Genomic DNA, 16463 nt, shown 5'->3' on the forward strand with positions numbered 1-16463 from the left:
ATTTCGGGTTAAAAGCGTTCTGCCAAGGCCCACAATGGCTTAATATTCGAGCCAAGCCTGGCACAGAGACACAATCGAGATTCTGGATTCTGGTTTCTGGATCCTTGGTTTATGGCGAAGAAATAAATATATAAGAACAATCGCGATTGCCCAAACCTAGCCAGGGAGCTCTCAGAGAGATATAGACTCGAGTCTTTTGATTCCCAAAATTTAAATTCCTTTTAAAGAAAACTAAAATAAACTTTTGTATCTTTTGGCTTGAATATCTTTTTAAAAAGAACCGATTATTGCGTTCTTGAGAATGAATAGTTCCAAGTTCGTGTAAAACTTCAACTTCCTGCGCATAAACGACAGCAAACTTTGGCGGCAGGACAAAGGACAACTGGAGGGGCTTTGGAGATAGGGGCTGTTACACACACGTGCCCCATCAATAGACATTGAAGTGAGCATTGTTCCCATGTAGCTTGTTGCTGTTGTGCCATTTCGAGTGCGGATATTAAAGTTTTTGCCTTTGTTTCTGGCCCTGCTTTGTTTTGGCTTGGATTTCTGTGTTGGCTTTGGGTTTGTTTCAAGAAACTATGCGATCCGGCGAAAATCACTGGCCGGAGAGCCCAAGCATGAAAGCAATGTCCGTGTTTGTGTCCGGCTCTGTGTCCGTTCGTGCTCGCGTCCGTGTGGCCCAGTTACGGACACGAGGAAAGCACGTGCTTTTTGGCACAACCGCATAAACATACACGGTAGTGTGCAACAAAATTAGCAGCAAGGAAATTCACTTGAAGCGGAAATTAAGCAGCAGGAAGTGGCATTTTTGGGCAGGAGTCCGCGCCGCAAACGTCGCCATTTTGGGGCGTGTCCTGCATTCCCCGCGGTCAGGTAGATTGACAGCGGTTGCCATTCCGGGAAAGCTTATTTTCTATATTGCATTCTCGGAGACAGAATTTTCAATGAAGCCCTGTCCCCTTTTCGTGGAAATAATTACTGGAAAGCTCGAGCCATTTTATTAACTGTACATTTGCTTATCCGAGTAGAAGCCGGGGAAAAAAGAGAAACTATCTCGGCATCGCAAAAAGGACTTAACCTCGATGGCAATGAAAACCCTTTTCGGACCGCATTTCGAGCACGACAGAAATTCAGAGCGATGAACTGATAAAAGGACATCAAAGCCGGACTCCTGCGCAATATTGTGCACGACAACGAGCCGAAGAGAGGCAAGTAAATAAGTGCAGATAGAGAAATATAAGAAAAGTACAGGGTATTATATAGTAAACTCCTTTGTTTTCTCTTACTGTTTCATAATCGCATAATATTCCCCAATGCCAGGTGACCTACTTTGAACTTATATGCTCTTTCTCACAGTGTCTGTTGGGATTTTGGGACTGGCTGACACTCCCCCACTCTCCAGGCCCGTGACAGAGGGTCAAGCGCAGACAAAGGCCGCTTTAAATAACGAAAAGCTGGCCGCAGGCGGAGACACATTTCAGTGGCGGAGGAGGCTCCGCAGAGGATCCAGGCGGAATATGATATAATTTACAGGTGAGCGTTTAGCTCAACTAGGAGGAGGACCTAGAAGGTGGATAAGGAGCAGGTCGTCTCAGCTGCAGCAGGTCGGTCAAGTGCCACAGTGCCATGAGCAATTAACTGGGCCGAGAGTGCATGTTTGTGTGTGCGGCACATATGTTGTTCGGTGCATTTGTTGTTTGTTCTGGGCCGCACATAATTAAGGCCAGAAATGAACTGAAATGCGAAAGAAGCGGAGCAAGGACACGCCGTGCCGCCCAAGGGGCGGGGTGAAAGCGTAATATTTGTGCAGCGGTGAGGCATTCATTGCCTAGCAATGAATCCTGCTGTATCCTCAGCCTGACAAGGGTCTGCCCGAACCTGTCCCCTCCTCGTCATGGTCGGTGGCGTATTGAAAATAAAGCAAATAATACGCAAATCGTTGACCCTTTTCCATTTTTACTGGCCCAAAAGGTAGACTCCTCAAAAATGCCAGACACGTATTACGTTGCGAGTGGCAGGAAAAAAGGGACTACAGGACGCCGAGCTGGAGCTGCCACTGCGTTTGGCCACAAAGGCTATCTGGCAATTTGTCAAAAATGTGTCAATAATGGAGATCGATTGGGGGCTCTTAAAAATTAACCGAAAATGGAATCGCATCCACAGGGCGAACAAAGGGACACGAATGTCTGACAAGTTGAAATAAATCAATTGCCAGGACACACCATTCAAATAAAAAAAAAAGTATTCTGTACTCTAGTTAGCCTTGCAAAAAATTAGGAAGTTCTTCGAAAAATTACAAGTTTTAAGCTAGGAACCTTTGGAAGGATAATGCATCCACTAAGCAAGCAGGCCATCGGCTGCATGAGCGACATCTTCAATCAGCGCATTTGGCGCATCCAGGCATTCCTGAAAATGTTGCTCGTCCAGCAGAACAAACCTGGAGACGACCCCGGACCCGAACCCGATTACTACATCTTTTGCTGCGGTCTGCCGGTCACCAATATGAAGGAAGCGGCCGAGTTCATAGTCTCCACCCTGGAGGACATGCCAGAGGATCTGGACCGCCTGGGAGAGATGATCCGCGAGCAGGTGATCTCGTCCCCGGGCGAATTCTGGAACTTTGAGGCAAGCCAGAGGTACTACTCCAGGACGATCAAGGATCTTAGGCAGCTGGGCAGCCATATCTTGGTGCTGCGAAAGCTTTGCGAACAGCTGATCTGCCGCCGTAACTGGATCGTCCTGCGGCAGGTTGAAAGCCTCCAGGATCAGACCCGGGCAGAGGCCTTCCGCAGTCTTCTCCGGACCTTCGACTTCCAGGCCTTCGATCACCTTTGCCAGGCTATGCGATCCTTGCTCTCCTTCATGCTGAAGCTTTACCACGTCTCGGTGACCAAGGGTTTCGACTCAACAGATCTCTACTTGTCCGAGATAATTCCCGCCAAGCTCTGAAACAGTGGCCCGAAATAAAAACAAATATTAAAGTCTGGTCCTAAAGGCCCACCAACCCACCTACTCCCCCTGTGTGTTTCGAGAGTTAAATTCTTAATTAAGCACAAATATTTAATAAGCGGAATTTACGGCATGCAGCATCAAAACAAAGGAAAGCTTTAGGCATTAAGATTATCATAAACTTGTTTCCGCTGATGCTGCTCTGTGCTCAACAGGGTATGCTCGACTTGGGGTGCTCTCAAGTCCTAAAAGGATGAACTTCTTTGGACCCTCCCGAGGTAATAATTCAAAAATTCGGAATGGAATTCGCTTTTATTTCCACTCGCAAGTACAGAGCATCAGGGAATTCACTAAACTTTCCGGCGTGGTTATTATTTTTACGTCCTTTTGCAGTTCCTCCTGCCTGCCATTGCCAGGACGCGAGCGGAAACGGATGTAGGTATTTACATCTCGCTCTTGCACACTCAAAGGCTCCTAATTCGTTTCTCGTTTTGGGTGTGGAGGAGTATCTCTGCATTCGTTTTCACTGCACCCTCTTACTCCCTCACTCCCTTCCAAAAAAATATAAACTGGCGGAAAAGTTATGCCCAAGTTAATAGATAATTAACCATGCAAATTGGCGCGCAACAGTTTACAGATACGGATATCATCCTCGTGGTCCTCGTCATCTCCAGGATCTTTGGCAGCGTCATCGTTTCCCTGTCGCTCTGTCACCGGTGACATGCGTAAGCACTTTGACTGCCGCCGACTACCTGTGCCATCTCCGACACTAAGAGAAACTTTGAGTCAATCATTATTATTATTCAAGCGGATTTCCAAAGGTTGAGTGAAAAATAAAAAGCTTTGGCTTTAAAAAAACAATCTTGAACTAAAATGTCAAGCAACAAAAAATATAATGAATGGAATAATAATATTGAGGTCTAGTATATAACTAGTCATTAAAAATTCTTAAAATTCCATTGACATTTTAGACTTGATAGATGGAAATTTATTCTCTCTGTGCATTTGTGCCACCTGGCAGGTGGCAAGTGGCAGTGGTAGCGGCAGCGGCAGTGACTGTGTCTGAGCCTGGAACTGGCGTGCGTTCAAGTACAAAAGAATTAACTCTAATTACTTTGTAATGTTGATTAAGCCTGTTAGAGCGCATTAAATATGTAAACGACGTTTTGACATTTTCAGCATATTTGCGAGAGCTGGTTTCAAGTCGCGATATGTGAGTTTGGCGCCTCACTTTCTGGCAAATATAATTTGGCCGGAATTTGACTTCAATTAGCTACCCACAAAAACGGGCTAAAAATTGAATTTCAATTCATTCTCAAGGCACTTCCATGGCCCACAAATGCCCGAATTTAAATTCAGCTTTATAGCCAAACGGTCGACAGTCGACGGCAAACAAATGCCAATTCCGCGCCGAGCCGCCACCGACCTGGCCAAGGTGGGGTCGGGTCATAGCATAGTTTCTAAATCACTTTCTGACAGCCGTTTCGGCCCTCAGCGTTACCAAAAAAAAAAAAAAAACAGAGAAGGAAAGGAAAATACTGACTGGAAAGCAACAGCGACGCCAGGATAACAATCGCAACGTCAAAAAGTTGCGCACTTTTTGTAATTTTATTTTATTTCCGTTTAAATGCGTGCCACACCCACACAGCCCACCCACTTCCACTGTCCCTCCCACTGGCTGGGCCACGCCCACTTCCTATCCCACTTTTCACTTTTGCGGATGAAGTGGGTTGTGGATTGGTGCGATTTTAAAGCTAAATTATAGCAACATAAATTTTTACGGCCCCCCGATTTCAAGAAGAGCCGGTGCCCAGGTGCAGGACTTAATTCTCTTTACTCTGCACTTGACTCCGGAGCAGTGGGTCCTTTTTTCACATTTTATTTTGACACTTGGCGGCCGTTTCACATTTTATTTGATGCCCATTTTCATTTTGCACCGCTTTTTGTTTTTGTTTCTGCATATAATCAGAATAAATTACTTTGCACATTTTGCGGCACATAAATTATTTAAGACGTAGTCGCATCAAAGCCGAGCCGAGCACATGACACAGGATATAGTGAGAGCACGGCACACATACGCAATACCAGAATACCCATTCCAGGATGTGTACAAATGTCGTGTGCTGCACAGAGTCCGTGTGCAGCGGGCTGAGGCGACTATCCAAATAGTAGCCGAGGCTCACAAATGAAAACATAAACTAAAACTAAAACGGAGCCCGGATCAGGACGTAAAGGGTAAAGGCAGCAGGAGGGGTTGGGAGTAGGGGGACCAAAAGGATCTGGGGACCGAAAAAACAATGAGACGGCAAATGCCAACCGCATAGTGACAGATTTTTTTTAATTTTGCTAAAAACCTACGACTAATTCTCAAACGAGCTGACACAAATCTCGAAAAGTTTTTGCGCCAGCCTGTCTGTTCTTTAGTCTCCTTCAGTGCCTATCCGGATATATATATATTATCTGACTAAAAAACATATATATATCCACTGAAGAAAAAAAGGTACCAAGAGGATGTCATTTACTTTTTTTGTAGATACTTGTTTGTCAACTACAATTAGTCAAGGACTTAGAACTAAGTAAGAAAACCTCTCGGAAAAATAATTTAAATCCTCAATTTATGTTTTTTAGTTTTGTCAGTGTTTCGGGGCCGGAGAGGCTGTTTCTGTGTTGGTTTAGACAGTTTCCTAAACCCCAAGCAAACAGACTGTGACAACGTTGCGTATACGCAGCGTAAGCCCTTCTCCTGGGAAACCAGATGCTGGCAACTATTTAGCACTCGAGATACACTCTAAGGAGATCTAGTAAGTGCTAGGAATATACTTCAGCCCTAGAACAACTCACTTCAATAATTGTACTCCACACATACCTCCTAATTTGGATTCCATCCGTCAAACCCGCAATGCAAACCCTAAAAATACCCAATAGACTGCTGGTCTCGGCTCCAAAGAACTCGAAGGGATGCGTAGAAGTCGGCGAGCTGCGCAGCTTGATCCTGGAACTGATGAAGCCCCGAACGGCCCAGATGAACAAGATTCTCCTGACCCGAATGGTGCCCGCCACGCGGGACGAGTACGATGAGGTCGTCATAGACTGGTGGCCCGACTACGAGCTGTTTTCGAACTCGCACGCTATCACCGACATGAATGTGAGTAATATTAGAGCTCTGTGTGAGATTCTAATGGCTTTCCTTAGGGCATACTGGTCTATACGAAGAAAGCCCTCCAAGGCATGCCGGACGACCTGAAGGCCATTGCAGAGAAGTTCGATTACGCTTATTTCGCCTCAAAACTAAAGAATCAGAATAAAGGCAAAAAGTACTACCTGGTGGCCGATCTTATCCAGGACATGACCGACTATGTGACAAACTTTGGTCGCCTCTGTACCCACATCATTGAGGAGCGAAGGCGCATCCACGATCAGGCCAGCGAGACCCTCGACACAGCCGACAGGATTAAGGTGAAGATCTTCGACGAAAAGAGCTTCGTCCGGCTGCAGACGCGACTCACCAGCCTGAGGAACTTTGTCCAGGAATTTTGTGCTCTCTTCGAGATCCCCTTGAAGGCGCCAGAAGAGTCCAACGTCGAACCCTTCAATAAGTTTGCCAATCTCCAGAAACCAATTCAAAAGACAGCCAAAGCTACAGACAAAGCCAAGGCCCAAAGTTAAGCTCCTTCGATCAGGAAGTCAGCTCGTTGTCTCCTTTTCCCAAGGCGTTACTTCATTGTGCTTTTACCGAGCCTGATATACAGATACATTTTGTACACGTAAGGCTACAGATACAGATGCGGATTCACGGCTCCTGCTCGGGCCGTAATAAAGAGTTCGCCTCCAGTGTATTGGAGTATCTGGGAAAGCTTTTTATGCTTCAAAGTCAATATATAGTGTGCCATGTACAGAGCGCACAGTTTTAAAACGGTAAGTATGCCTTTCAGTTACGTGGTCGTGTGTGGTGACACACTTACCCCCCCTTTCCCTCCGGACTGTAGGGGCAGTGGGGGTGGCCTAGCCTTCCTGCCTTCCTACCTTCTCATACCCATCCCCCCCTCCATCCACCCACGGCCCCTTGTCAATGGGCTGTTAGTTGCTCCGAGCAGAGACGCCATTCAAGCGGAAATGCAGCACCGAAAGCCGTCTGTGGACTGCACTGGGAGAAATACTGAAGCCAAGGAGTTGGGAAAGAGCTGCTCTTATTTCAAGATGATCTGTATTATTTGGGCAACTAATTGGAGTTCTAAATTCACGTAGCTATCAATAAAAAAAAATCATACAAAATGCTTTAGTGTCGAAAACTATATGGTATTTCTGGAATAAGATTAGTAGACTGTCTTCGGGTTCTTTTATACCTAGTACTATGCAATTTTCCTCACTGTACAAGACCATCGGGCACACGGCAACGAAAAAAGAGCCAGAACCAGAGCCAGAGGCAGAAACCTCCATGTGAAGTGTGTCATCAGTTTAAGGTTTTTGTGGGCAGCACTCACACATCCATGCACTCTTACAAACACACAGATACACCCACACTCTTAAACACACTGATGTACAGGACTACGATATGGAGCTCCACTCACGAGACCAAGCCAGCCCGTATTTTCATAATAAACAAATGGGTTGTATGGTTGGTTGGCTTAACTTTCGGGTTTGCCAGCAAGTCGCAGATAGCAGATAGCAGATATGCGAGACAGCCCCCGTAGCAGCTCTGCATCGTATTTGTTAGCACAAATCAGTGCTATTTATATTGCGGCAGTGGAAAGGTATACATCCTGCCATCCTGTCATCCCACCATCCTCCGCATAACCATGTCCTGAGTCCTTGCTGCTCCCTTTGGGGCATCGAAGTGCGTGGCGGTTGTCAACACGCTGGCAACTGCAGGGTTAAAATGCATCCAATTTGCACACCAGCGGGATAGTGTCGTTTACTTCGATGCCAGTGCACAGAAAAAATGAGAATCTTGTTAATATTTTACCCATTTAATCCCTACGAGGAATAGAAGGACATATCCCCTAAGAAATCTACCACAAATACTTAAGATGTAGGTATTTCTTCCGAATACCTCTAAATGGACAGCCAATGGCAGATTGCAAGACCTACTCTTTCAAGATATATATCTCACATTTTTCTCAGTGCCCTTATCTGCCAGATGCAACTTCCCGCTGCAGGTTGTCAGTGCAACAAGTTTGGCAAAAAGACGAAACTTTGTTTTGCCTATCTGGCTGTCGAAGCCGCAGAAGTCAGGCGAAAAGTTGCCTTTCGACTTTCCAGGCGGTATCTATGCCATCAAATTGGAACTACCATGAGGCAGCGGTGGGGCAGCAGAAGGGGCACAAACAATGGCTCCAACTCCAACTTCTGGCGCAGCGCAATAATAAATTTATTATGGACGCTTGGCGGGGCGTGTCGACATCGTCATCGACTTCCAAGGAGGAGTCGCCGCCCATACATCCCACCCTGTTCTATGGCACCGACGGGTGCGTGCAACGTTCCCTCTGCCTCGGCCCCCCTTGCCCGATAACTCACAGTTATAGTGGCATGCTGCGCTTTAATAAAATATTATCATAAACGTAACGGAAGCTAGTTTTTCATATGCTTATATTCCCAGGCCCAGGCTGAGGCCCGGCCCGTAGAATCGTATCAAAATATCCGTATCCGTATCCGTGTGCCAGCTCCTTCCTCCTTGCTCCTGGCTGCTTGGCAGGCGATAGCATGGGGTATAATATGTTTTCATAAATCAAATGCACGGAGAGGCAAGTCGTTCAATATTTAATGTTTTGCCTTTTGGAATTTATACACATCAGGAATGTTGGGGATTAGATTTGAAATTTTCTGGGAATAGAGCTCTGAAAATACACAGTTTGGATAGCAGGATTTACCTATTTCATTGAAATTGTTACTTAGGTATTTCAGGTATTTCAGTTTATACGAAAAATTATGCACTTTCAGGATGCAGGGGCTGCACAACTAAGCCTTTGGGGTTTCCTAACTGCCTCCATTTTTTATTGCTCTATCGAAGGATACCGTTCTCTGTCATCTACGACCTCATTAATTAGAATTGCGCAGTAAACAAATGACAGGCAGACAGTCGGGATCGGGAAAGGACTCATAAATGTCCGACTATTGACGGCAGTGGGCCGCCAGACTAAATGCATTAACTATAATTGGCTTTCGACTAATTTCGCTTTCGGGTAATTAGGCACTAATGAAACCTAATAGACCTGCCACGCAAGCCACATGTCCCGACCCGCTGGAGTTGGTAACAAGAATGGGAATCTGTCAGTAAGCCAACTTCGCCTTTGCCTCCCTCCAGCGCCTTTGTCCTGGCAGTGGATAACCACCTCGTATTAAGCAAGGACAAATTGCCTGTCAATCTACGTGTAATTTTTATAAATTTCCAATTGTGCGGCTGGCGTGGCTTTCGCTCCCCACTTATCCAGCTCTCTCCTTGCCTTTTCCACTTTCTCCGCTTTCTCTGCCTGCCACCCAGTAGGGAGTAAATAGGCAATCGGCTGATTTCTTGCGTCATATCCGTGTATGCATGTATATGTTGGTGGTAACGTAAATCCACAATCCAATATACACTCACATATATATATAATCCTAAATAAAAAATACATATTGACCTTTCATCCGACCCTGACATAAATATGTCTCCTGCAAGAAAGTGTCATCCGCCCCTGACATAAATAGAAAGTGATAAAAAGGGATCGCAGCAGGTCAATTGGTTCCTTTTTTTTCTTGACCCTTCAGGGTGGATTTTCACTTTTCTACGAAAAGGTTTTCTTGTGATATACTTACTCCTTGTAAAATTCTGTATTATAATTTATATTATAAAATTAAATTTTTTTATATAAGGCCGAGTTAATTTAAAATTAATTAAAAAAGAATTGGAGAAAAAAATCCTTTTAAATGATATGCAACACCATAATAAAATTTTGAATATTTTTTTAAAATAATTATTTGGTCTTCATCATTAATTTTAAATTAATTACAAAAGAATTGTCGTAAAATATACTTTTAAATGAACTGCAGCAACATGAATATAATTTTTGTAAATAAGCATTTTTTTTTTGTTCATCAATTTTATTTATTTTTTCACAATCCTGAATCTTATTTATTTTTTCACGATCCTTTTTTCACGATCCTTTTTTCACGTGGGCAGTTGAATTGGTAGGGAATTAGGCAAACGGCGTATAAGCGGCAGAAAAATTCTAGTAGTATGTAATTAGGCAAACGGCGTACGACGTAAATTTAGTGGCGCCATCTATGGGTCAAGTTTGTGTAAAATTGGGCAGCGCCATCTACCGTAATATTTTATACGCCCTCTATTGGCATAAAAGCAAACGATCATGCCAAAAAATTATACTTGCCAGGATCATCGCCGTCTATGTTTTCTATATTTTCTGATATCTTGTCTATGTTTTCTATATTTTCTGATATCTTGCATTGGGTCCCATTAAGGGAAATATGCATGTAAAGAAAAGATCATGTAAAAATGAAACTTGCTAGGATCATCGTTTGCCTAATTACATACTACTAGAATTTTTCTGCCGCTTATACGCCGTTTGCCTAATTCCCTACCAATTCAACTGCCCACGTGAAAAAAGGATCGTGAAAAAAGGATCGTGAAAAAATAAATAAGATTCAGGATTGTGAAAAAATAAATAAAATTGATGAACAAAAAAAAAATGCTTATTTACAAAAATTATATTCATGTTGCTGCAGTTCATTTAAAAGTATATTTTACGACAATTCTTTTGTAATTAATTTAAAATTAATGATGAAGACCAAATAATTATTTTAAAAAAATATTCAAAATTTTATTATGGTGTTGCATATCATTTAAAAGGATTTTTTTCTCCAATTCTTTTTTAATTAATTTTAAATTAACTCGGCCTTATATAAAAAAATTTAATTTTATAATATAAATTATAATACAGAATTTTACAAGGAGTAAGTATATCACAAGAAAACCTTTTCGTAGAAAAGTGAAAATCCACCCTGAAGGGTCAAGAAAAAAAAGGAACCAATTGACCTGCTGCGATCCCTTTTTATCACTTTCTATTTATGTCAGGGGCGGATGACACTTTCTTGCAGGAGACATATTTATGTCAGGGTCGGATGAAAGGTCAATATGTATTTTTTATTTAGGATTATATATATATGTGAGTGTATATTGGATTGTGGATTTACGTTACCACCAACATATACATGCATACACGGATATGACGCAAGAAATCAGCCGATTGCCTATTTACTCCCTACTGTAGGCTCTAGGCTCTAAGCGTTATCTTTTCTTTCGAGTCTTCTGATTGGTTTTCCCGATTCATTAACCGGAAAAATGTGGGGAAAATGGGGGTGGTTTTCATGCGTTAACTCATGTACATGTATTGATGATACCAATACATTCAAACACAAGTACCTGTTTTCCGTTTTCGAGGATCAATAGGTTTTGAGGTTTATGCTAAGAATCAAATTTTTAGTATAAATCCAAATCCTAAAGAAAGAGTTTGAAGTTAAAATATAAAGAAAAAAAAAATGAGCGAGCTGGAAATTATATTCGAGGATACCCAACCAGCACTTAGTGATATTTGTGTATCAAACGGTGCACTTTTATCATTAATTGGTATTGGGAAAAATACACAAGAAGAGCTATTTAATAATCTACAGGATGATTCTCTGACATCCATGTACGATTTGCTAACTCCAACATGGGATTACGAATTAACTATCATCGAGGATAAAATGTATGTCCCGGACACTCAAGAAAATATATTTGAGGATTTCGACGACGACATACCTGCTTCTCCGTGCTTTATTCCGGAGACCCCAGAACTAGTGGAAATATCATCAAAACCAGAGTTTACTTTCCCGGATGATGACCACATATTTTTGGAAGTTAATGAGGGAAAAGATAATTATGAAAGTTTAATGGATGAGGAATTCGACAAAATTTTAATCGATTGGCTTATAAATAATGAATAAATTAAAAACTATGTTATTTTATTATTGTGTAATTATTTTTAATTCATGAAAAATAAATAATTATTCAAACAAAATTATTTTTGAAATCTTTCTTTTTATCAAAGTTTAGTTAAAATGAACTTAAAAATTAAAATACATTAATATTTAAAATAGTTGATTGAAATTAAATTAACACCAAGATTTAAAATTTAAAAGAAATATTTTGAAGTTTGTGTTAAGTTAATTATTTCAATTAATATCGTTGGATGATCCATCAAGAAATGGGTGTATAATTCACTTCGGAGCCAGTACTTTTTCACTTCAGGACAGAAGTAGCAGTTATAGTATGAGGATCTGGCTTTTGTATTGCTGAAGTTGTGTTTTTTTAGAATGTGACGTTTTAATCCATAGCGATATTTAAAGGAAGGACTTTCTATACAGAGATCACAAACGAACGTTTTCATTTCGAAGATTTGAAAATAAACTGATAAAAAGCAACACTAGAACTTGTTTTTATATTATATTTTTAAGATTGAATCTGTGCTATGGTATATAATTGACCTATATATTTTAAAATTAAATGACCCATGCAGTCATCTCTTTCATTCCTAATAATAATTACCATATCCCTAGCTATAAATTCTTTATATACACAAATACATTTATAAAAGTGGTATGATGTCATCCCTTTCATTTAAATAAAAGTATATTATTCGTATCAATATACTTATATATATATATAAATAAATATGTATGTATATGTATATATGTAACCACAAAGAAGAGTGAATTTATTATTGAAAGGTATAAAAGAGCGGGATCATTAAATAAATTGATTAGTACCTAACAGTAACCTTTTTGAAGCGAATCCAGGAGTACGTGAGTTATAAATGATGGTATGTTTACAAATTCTCACAGCCAATCAAAAAATATCCTTATGTTTATGTATATCATAGTCTTTCTTAGATACTTTGAATGATCAAAAGCCTGTTATTGGCTACACAAAGACTGAAGACCTATGTATTAATTTCGAATACAAGATCATTGGATGTAAGATAAAGAAAACCACATATGGGACGAAAATAGCCCTTTATTTGACTGATAAGGACGACGAACCACTCTGGATATTTTTACCAAAGAGCTACGTGAATAAATTTTCAACTAAAACACCATTTAAGAAATTGAAGGAAAATGGAATAACGCATCTTGTATATAAAGGAAAAGAGATGACTAGATATAGCTCAGCCTGTTTACAATTTATCTCAAAGGAGTAACTGTATAAAAGAGTCGATTCCTTATAATGTTTTATCAGTTTCATTTTTTCCCTTAAATCAAAAACAACTCCTCTCTCAAGCCTCTCGATGTACGCGCATCAAATAAAATTATTTTTACTTCAATTTGAAGATATGCTTTTCGAGGAGCACCTTAAAAAACTTCAATTTTTAAAAACAACTTTAGAGGATTTGGAAGAAAAGGAAATGCTGTACTCGAAATATGGATTCCACTACAAAATATGTCCCTGGAGTGATGATGAAGCAACCGAAGGTCCAGACACTTGTAACTGCAACAAACTTCCTCTATATATAAAGGAAGCTACGGATATTATGATAAGATACTATAAAATAACTAAAAGAATGTATCCAAATCCATGAAAATAAAAAAGTTTTTTTATAGATATTATAAATAATATTGTTTATTTTTCATATTGGGTTACAAAAAAAAAAAAAAAAAATTTTTAAATCATTTAAAACATTTACTAAACATTTTTGAAATTAACTTATCATTATAGGTGAAATCTTTTATCTTAAAATTCTGTGTAAAACTCTTTAAAGTTTTTCGATTGCTTTTGTAAAGACCAAAAAGCATGCAGTAATGTCCACAGGTATTTGAAAAGTATCCTTGCAATTGTTGCTTGTTATAAGTATATTTTGATGCATTTCTTTTTAAAAATGCAATAAATTCTTTTTTCTGAGGATATTGTCCATAAGAATCGAAAAATTCTGCTGACTTTTTGTTATAGAAGTAAAATGCAACCCAATGCATTCCTGGTTGGTATGAATAATCAGTGTTAGCTACAATCAATGCTGGATATTCACGAATTTCTTTTGGTAGTTTATCGGCCGAAAAAACCCCTTTAAATATTTTTTTAGTTTGAGGATGCTTGGAGAGCAAGTCCATGATTTGTATTGTATTCATTTTTACAAAAGTACTCGAATATTTCGATGCTTATCAATATCAATCATAGAGTCGTATTCACAATAAACAATGCAAGTAACAGCCTCAGCCAGAGGCTCAGAGAATCTTCCTTCTATTCTGATCGTTCCTTGAGAAATCAGGTTAGCGCAAACACTAGAATTGGAGTGATCAGCAGTTAAATCAAACGCTAATATAAAATTATTTTTGTCAAACATATCCTTGGAAATTTGGAGTCCACGATCATAATGCTTAATTCCACAAGCTTTAAATAGTAAATTATATGCTCTTGAACTTTGGGTATTGGTAGGATTTGAGAAATCAAATTCAAGTGCCTGAGAAGGTACCTGTACTCCATTAACTAGCAGATTGAATCGTTGTATTTTAAAGTTTTCAAAATTAAAAGGATCTAATCCTCGATTTCCTGAGTATGCTCTGTTTTTTACCATACAAAAGGCCAAAAAATTTGGAATTTGACCAATAACTGCGTTATCGATGGATAATGTATTATTTCCTGGGTATATTGTGAATGATTTTACTTCAACTTTATTGTATGGGTATATTGCATTTTTTGATTGTAAAACGTGATGATGAGCTAATAAAATGCTGGGGTTGACTACTACATGATTCATGAACAGCTGGGCTTCCAAGATCTTTAGATTCGATTCAGTTTCGGTTTCCAATAAATAAAATGCTGTTTTTTCAATATTAAAAGTAATGCGCAAATCAACATTATTTACAAGCAGTTTTGGTTGGTTGAAAATATCTCCATGCACTTTTCCAAATAATTCTACTTTATTACTATTTTGAAACATGTTTTTAAGAATTTGACTGCCATCACTTTTAAATGGTGTTTGGGTACCATAATTTGGGAAATATCCTTGTGTTGCTAAATGACTTTCACTTGCATCACAACCATAGTTTAAAATTGTTTGCAAATATGATCTATAATGATAATTATTGTCGCTTTGGGAAACCAAAGTATTATTTAAATATACAGATGAGCTTCTAAATATAGAATGCAATATATTATTTGCTACACCAACAGCATTTCCTTCAATACTACTATTATCAATTTTTTTAAGTTGAACCACAAGTTTTAAGTAAACACTTGAAAGATCTCTGTAGGTTTCTCCATTTCCTAAACAAACGAATTCAATTGATGAAGCACTATCCAAAGAAGCAATAGGGTTGTATGAAACTTCTTCGGTTTTCAAAATACAGCTTTGCGTTGGATGAGGCTCAAAAAGATCCAATTCGCTTTTCATGCATTCAATGTGATTACTCATTTTGATTTGGAAAATATGTCACTAATTTTAAATTTTTTAGATGCTTTTTTTCTTGACTTTTTTGAACGCGTATGTTTACGACGTTGTTTAGTTGTTAAATGATTGCGATTTTTTCTTGGTCTCCTCTTTTTATGCCTTTTTCCTTTACCACTTTGTAATTTAGTAATTTTATGAATTGCTTTGTCAGATAGATTATGTAATGCGATTTTACTTTGTTCTTGAATGATATTTCGTAGAGGTTTTCGACCCAAATCATTTATAACAGCCTTTCCGGTTTCAGCAGCTTGATTTTTAAGTGCATTTATCCCTGACAGAAAAAGCGGCTTAATGTAATTAAAAAGTCCACTAAAGAAATTTCCAATACCACGACCATGCTGAACAATTCTTGGGGAAACATAGAGACTACCTATGTTACTTAAGCTTCCACCGCACTGATTTAAATAATATTGATGATAACATTTCGCCATGGTTGGTAAATCAATTCTAAATGTTAGTTTCCCTTAACATTATTATTTATAGACTTTTTCTTCTTTTTCTAAAATGCAGAGTTAGAAAAATTGGAACTGATGAAGTTTCAAAGGGGATTTTATATCCACTTGAATCAGTAATTAATATTGAAATTTCGTTTGGTGAAAAATTTTCAATAGGATAATATTCAACATTTCTAAACTGCATAAATTTTTCTTTTCCATTTGTAAATAAAACTCTTAAGCAACGTGGTCTTTTGCTTCCTACACAACGAGGCTTTATAATGTCCGTGTAAATAAATATTGCACCGCATTCCATCTCATCCGCTTTCATTGATGTCGATTTGTATCGAAATGTTTCAGAATTTACTAAACTTATAAATTCTGTTGAATTAGAGCTTGATTCTTCTGATTCATTTTCTTTTGTTTCTCTCCTTTTTTTAGGATTTTTTCGAAAAGAATTATTTAAATATATATCAGTTATACCGACTTCCCATTCCTCAGACATTGTTTCAGGAAGGTTTACAATATTTGTAAAAGCGCATTTTACATTATCAGGAAACACATTTAAGGAGTCATTGCTGAGCAATGTAATATAAAACTCGTTTTG

The 16463-nt window shown here is 39.2% G+C and overlaps 2 protein-coding genes across 20 annotated transcripts in view; one reads left to right on the forward strand and one right to left on the reverse strand.

Moving 5' to 3' along the window:
* Nucleotides 1-16463, reverse strand: part of Mp (collagen XV/XVIII-type protein multiplexin) — a 66579-nt gene that overhangs the window by 20101 nt on the left and 30015 nt on the right. The gene's annotated exons all lie outside the window — the stretch shown is intronic.
* Nucleotides 5762-6802, forward strand: LOC108124898 (uncharacterized). The gene is made up of 2 exons (XM_017240821.3): nt 5762-6094; nt 6142-6802. Exons 1-2 carry the CDS (start codon nt 5849-5851, stop codon nt 6613-6615), a joined length of 720 nt encoding a protein of 239 aa, XP_017096310.2. The 5' UTR covers nt 5762-5848; the 3' UTR covers nt 6616-6802.

The sequence above is a fragment of the Drosophila bipectinata genome, chromosome 3L (assembly GCF_030179905.1).
Source record: "Drosophila bipectinata strain 14024-0381.07 chromosome 3L, DbipHiC1v2, whole genome shotgun sequence".
In the NCBI taxonomy this organism is placed as follows: domain Eukaryota; kingdom Metazoa; phylum Arthropoda; class Insecta; order Diptera; family Drosophilidae; genus Drosophila; species Drosophila bipectinata.

Bases quoted from the DNA above. Each gene is read 5' to 3' on its own strand.
- LOC108124898 (XM_017240821.3), top strand. From the start codon at position 5,849: ATGCAAACCCTAAAAATACCCAATAGACTGCTGGTCTCGGCTCCAAAG. The intron at 6,095-6,141 runs GTGAGTAATATT...GGCTTTCCTTAG, and splicing joins ACGCTATCACCGACATGAAT to GGCATACTGGTCTATACGAA.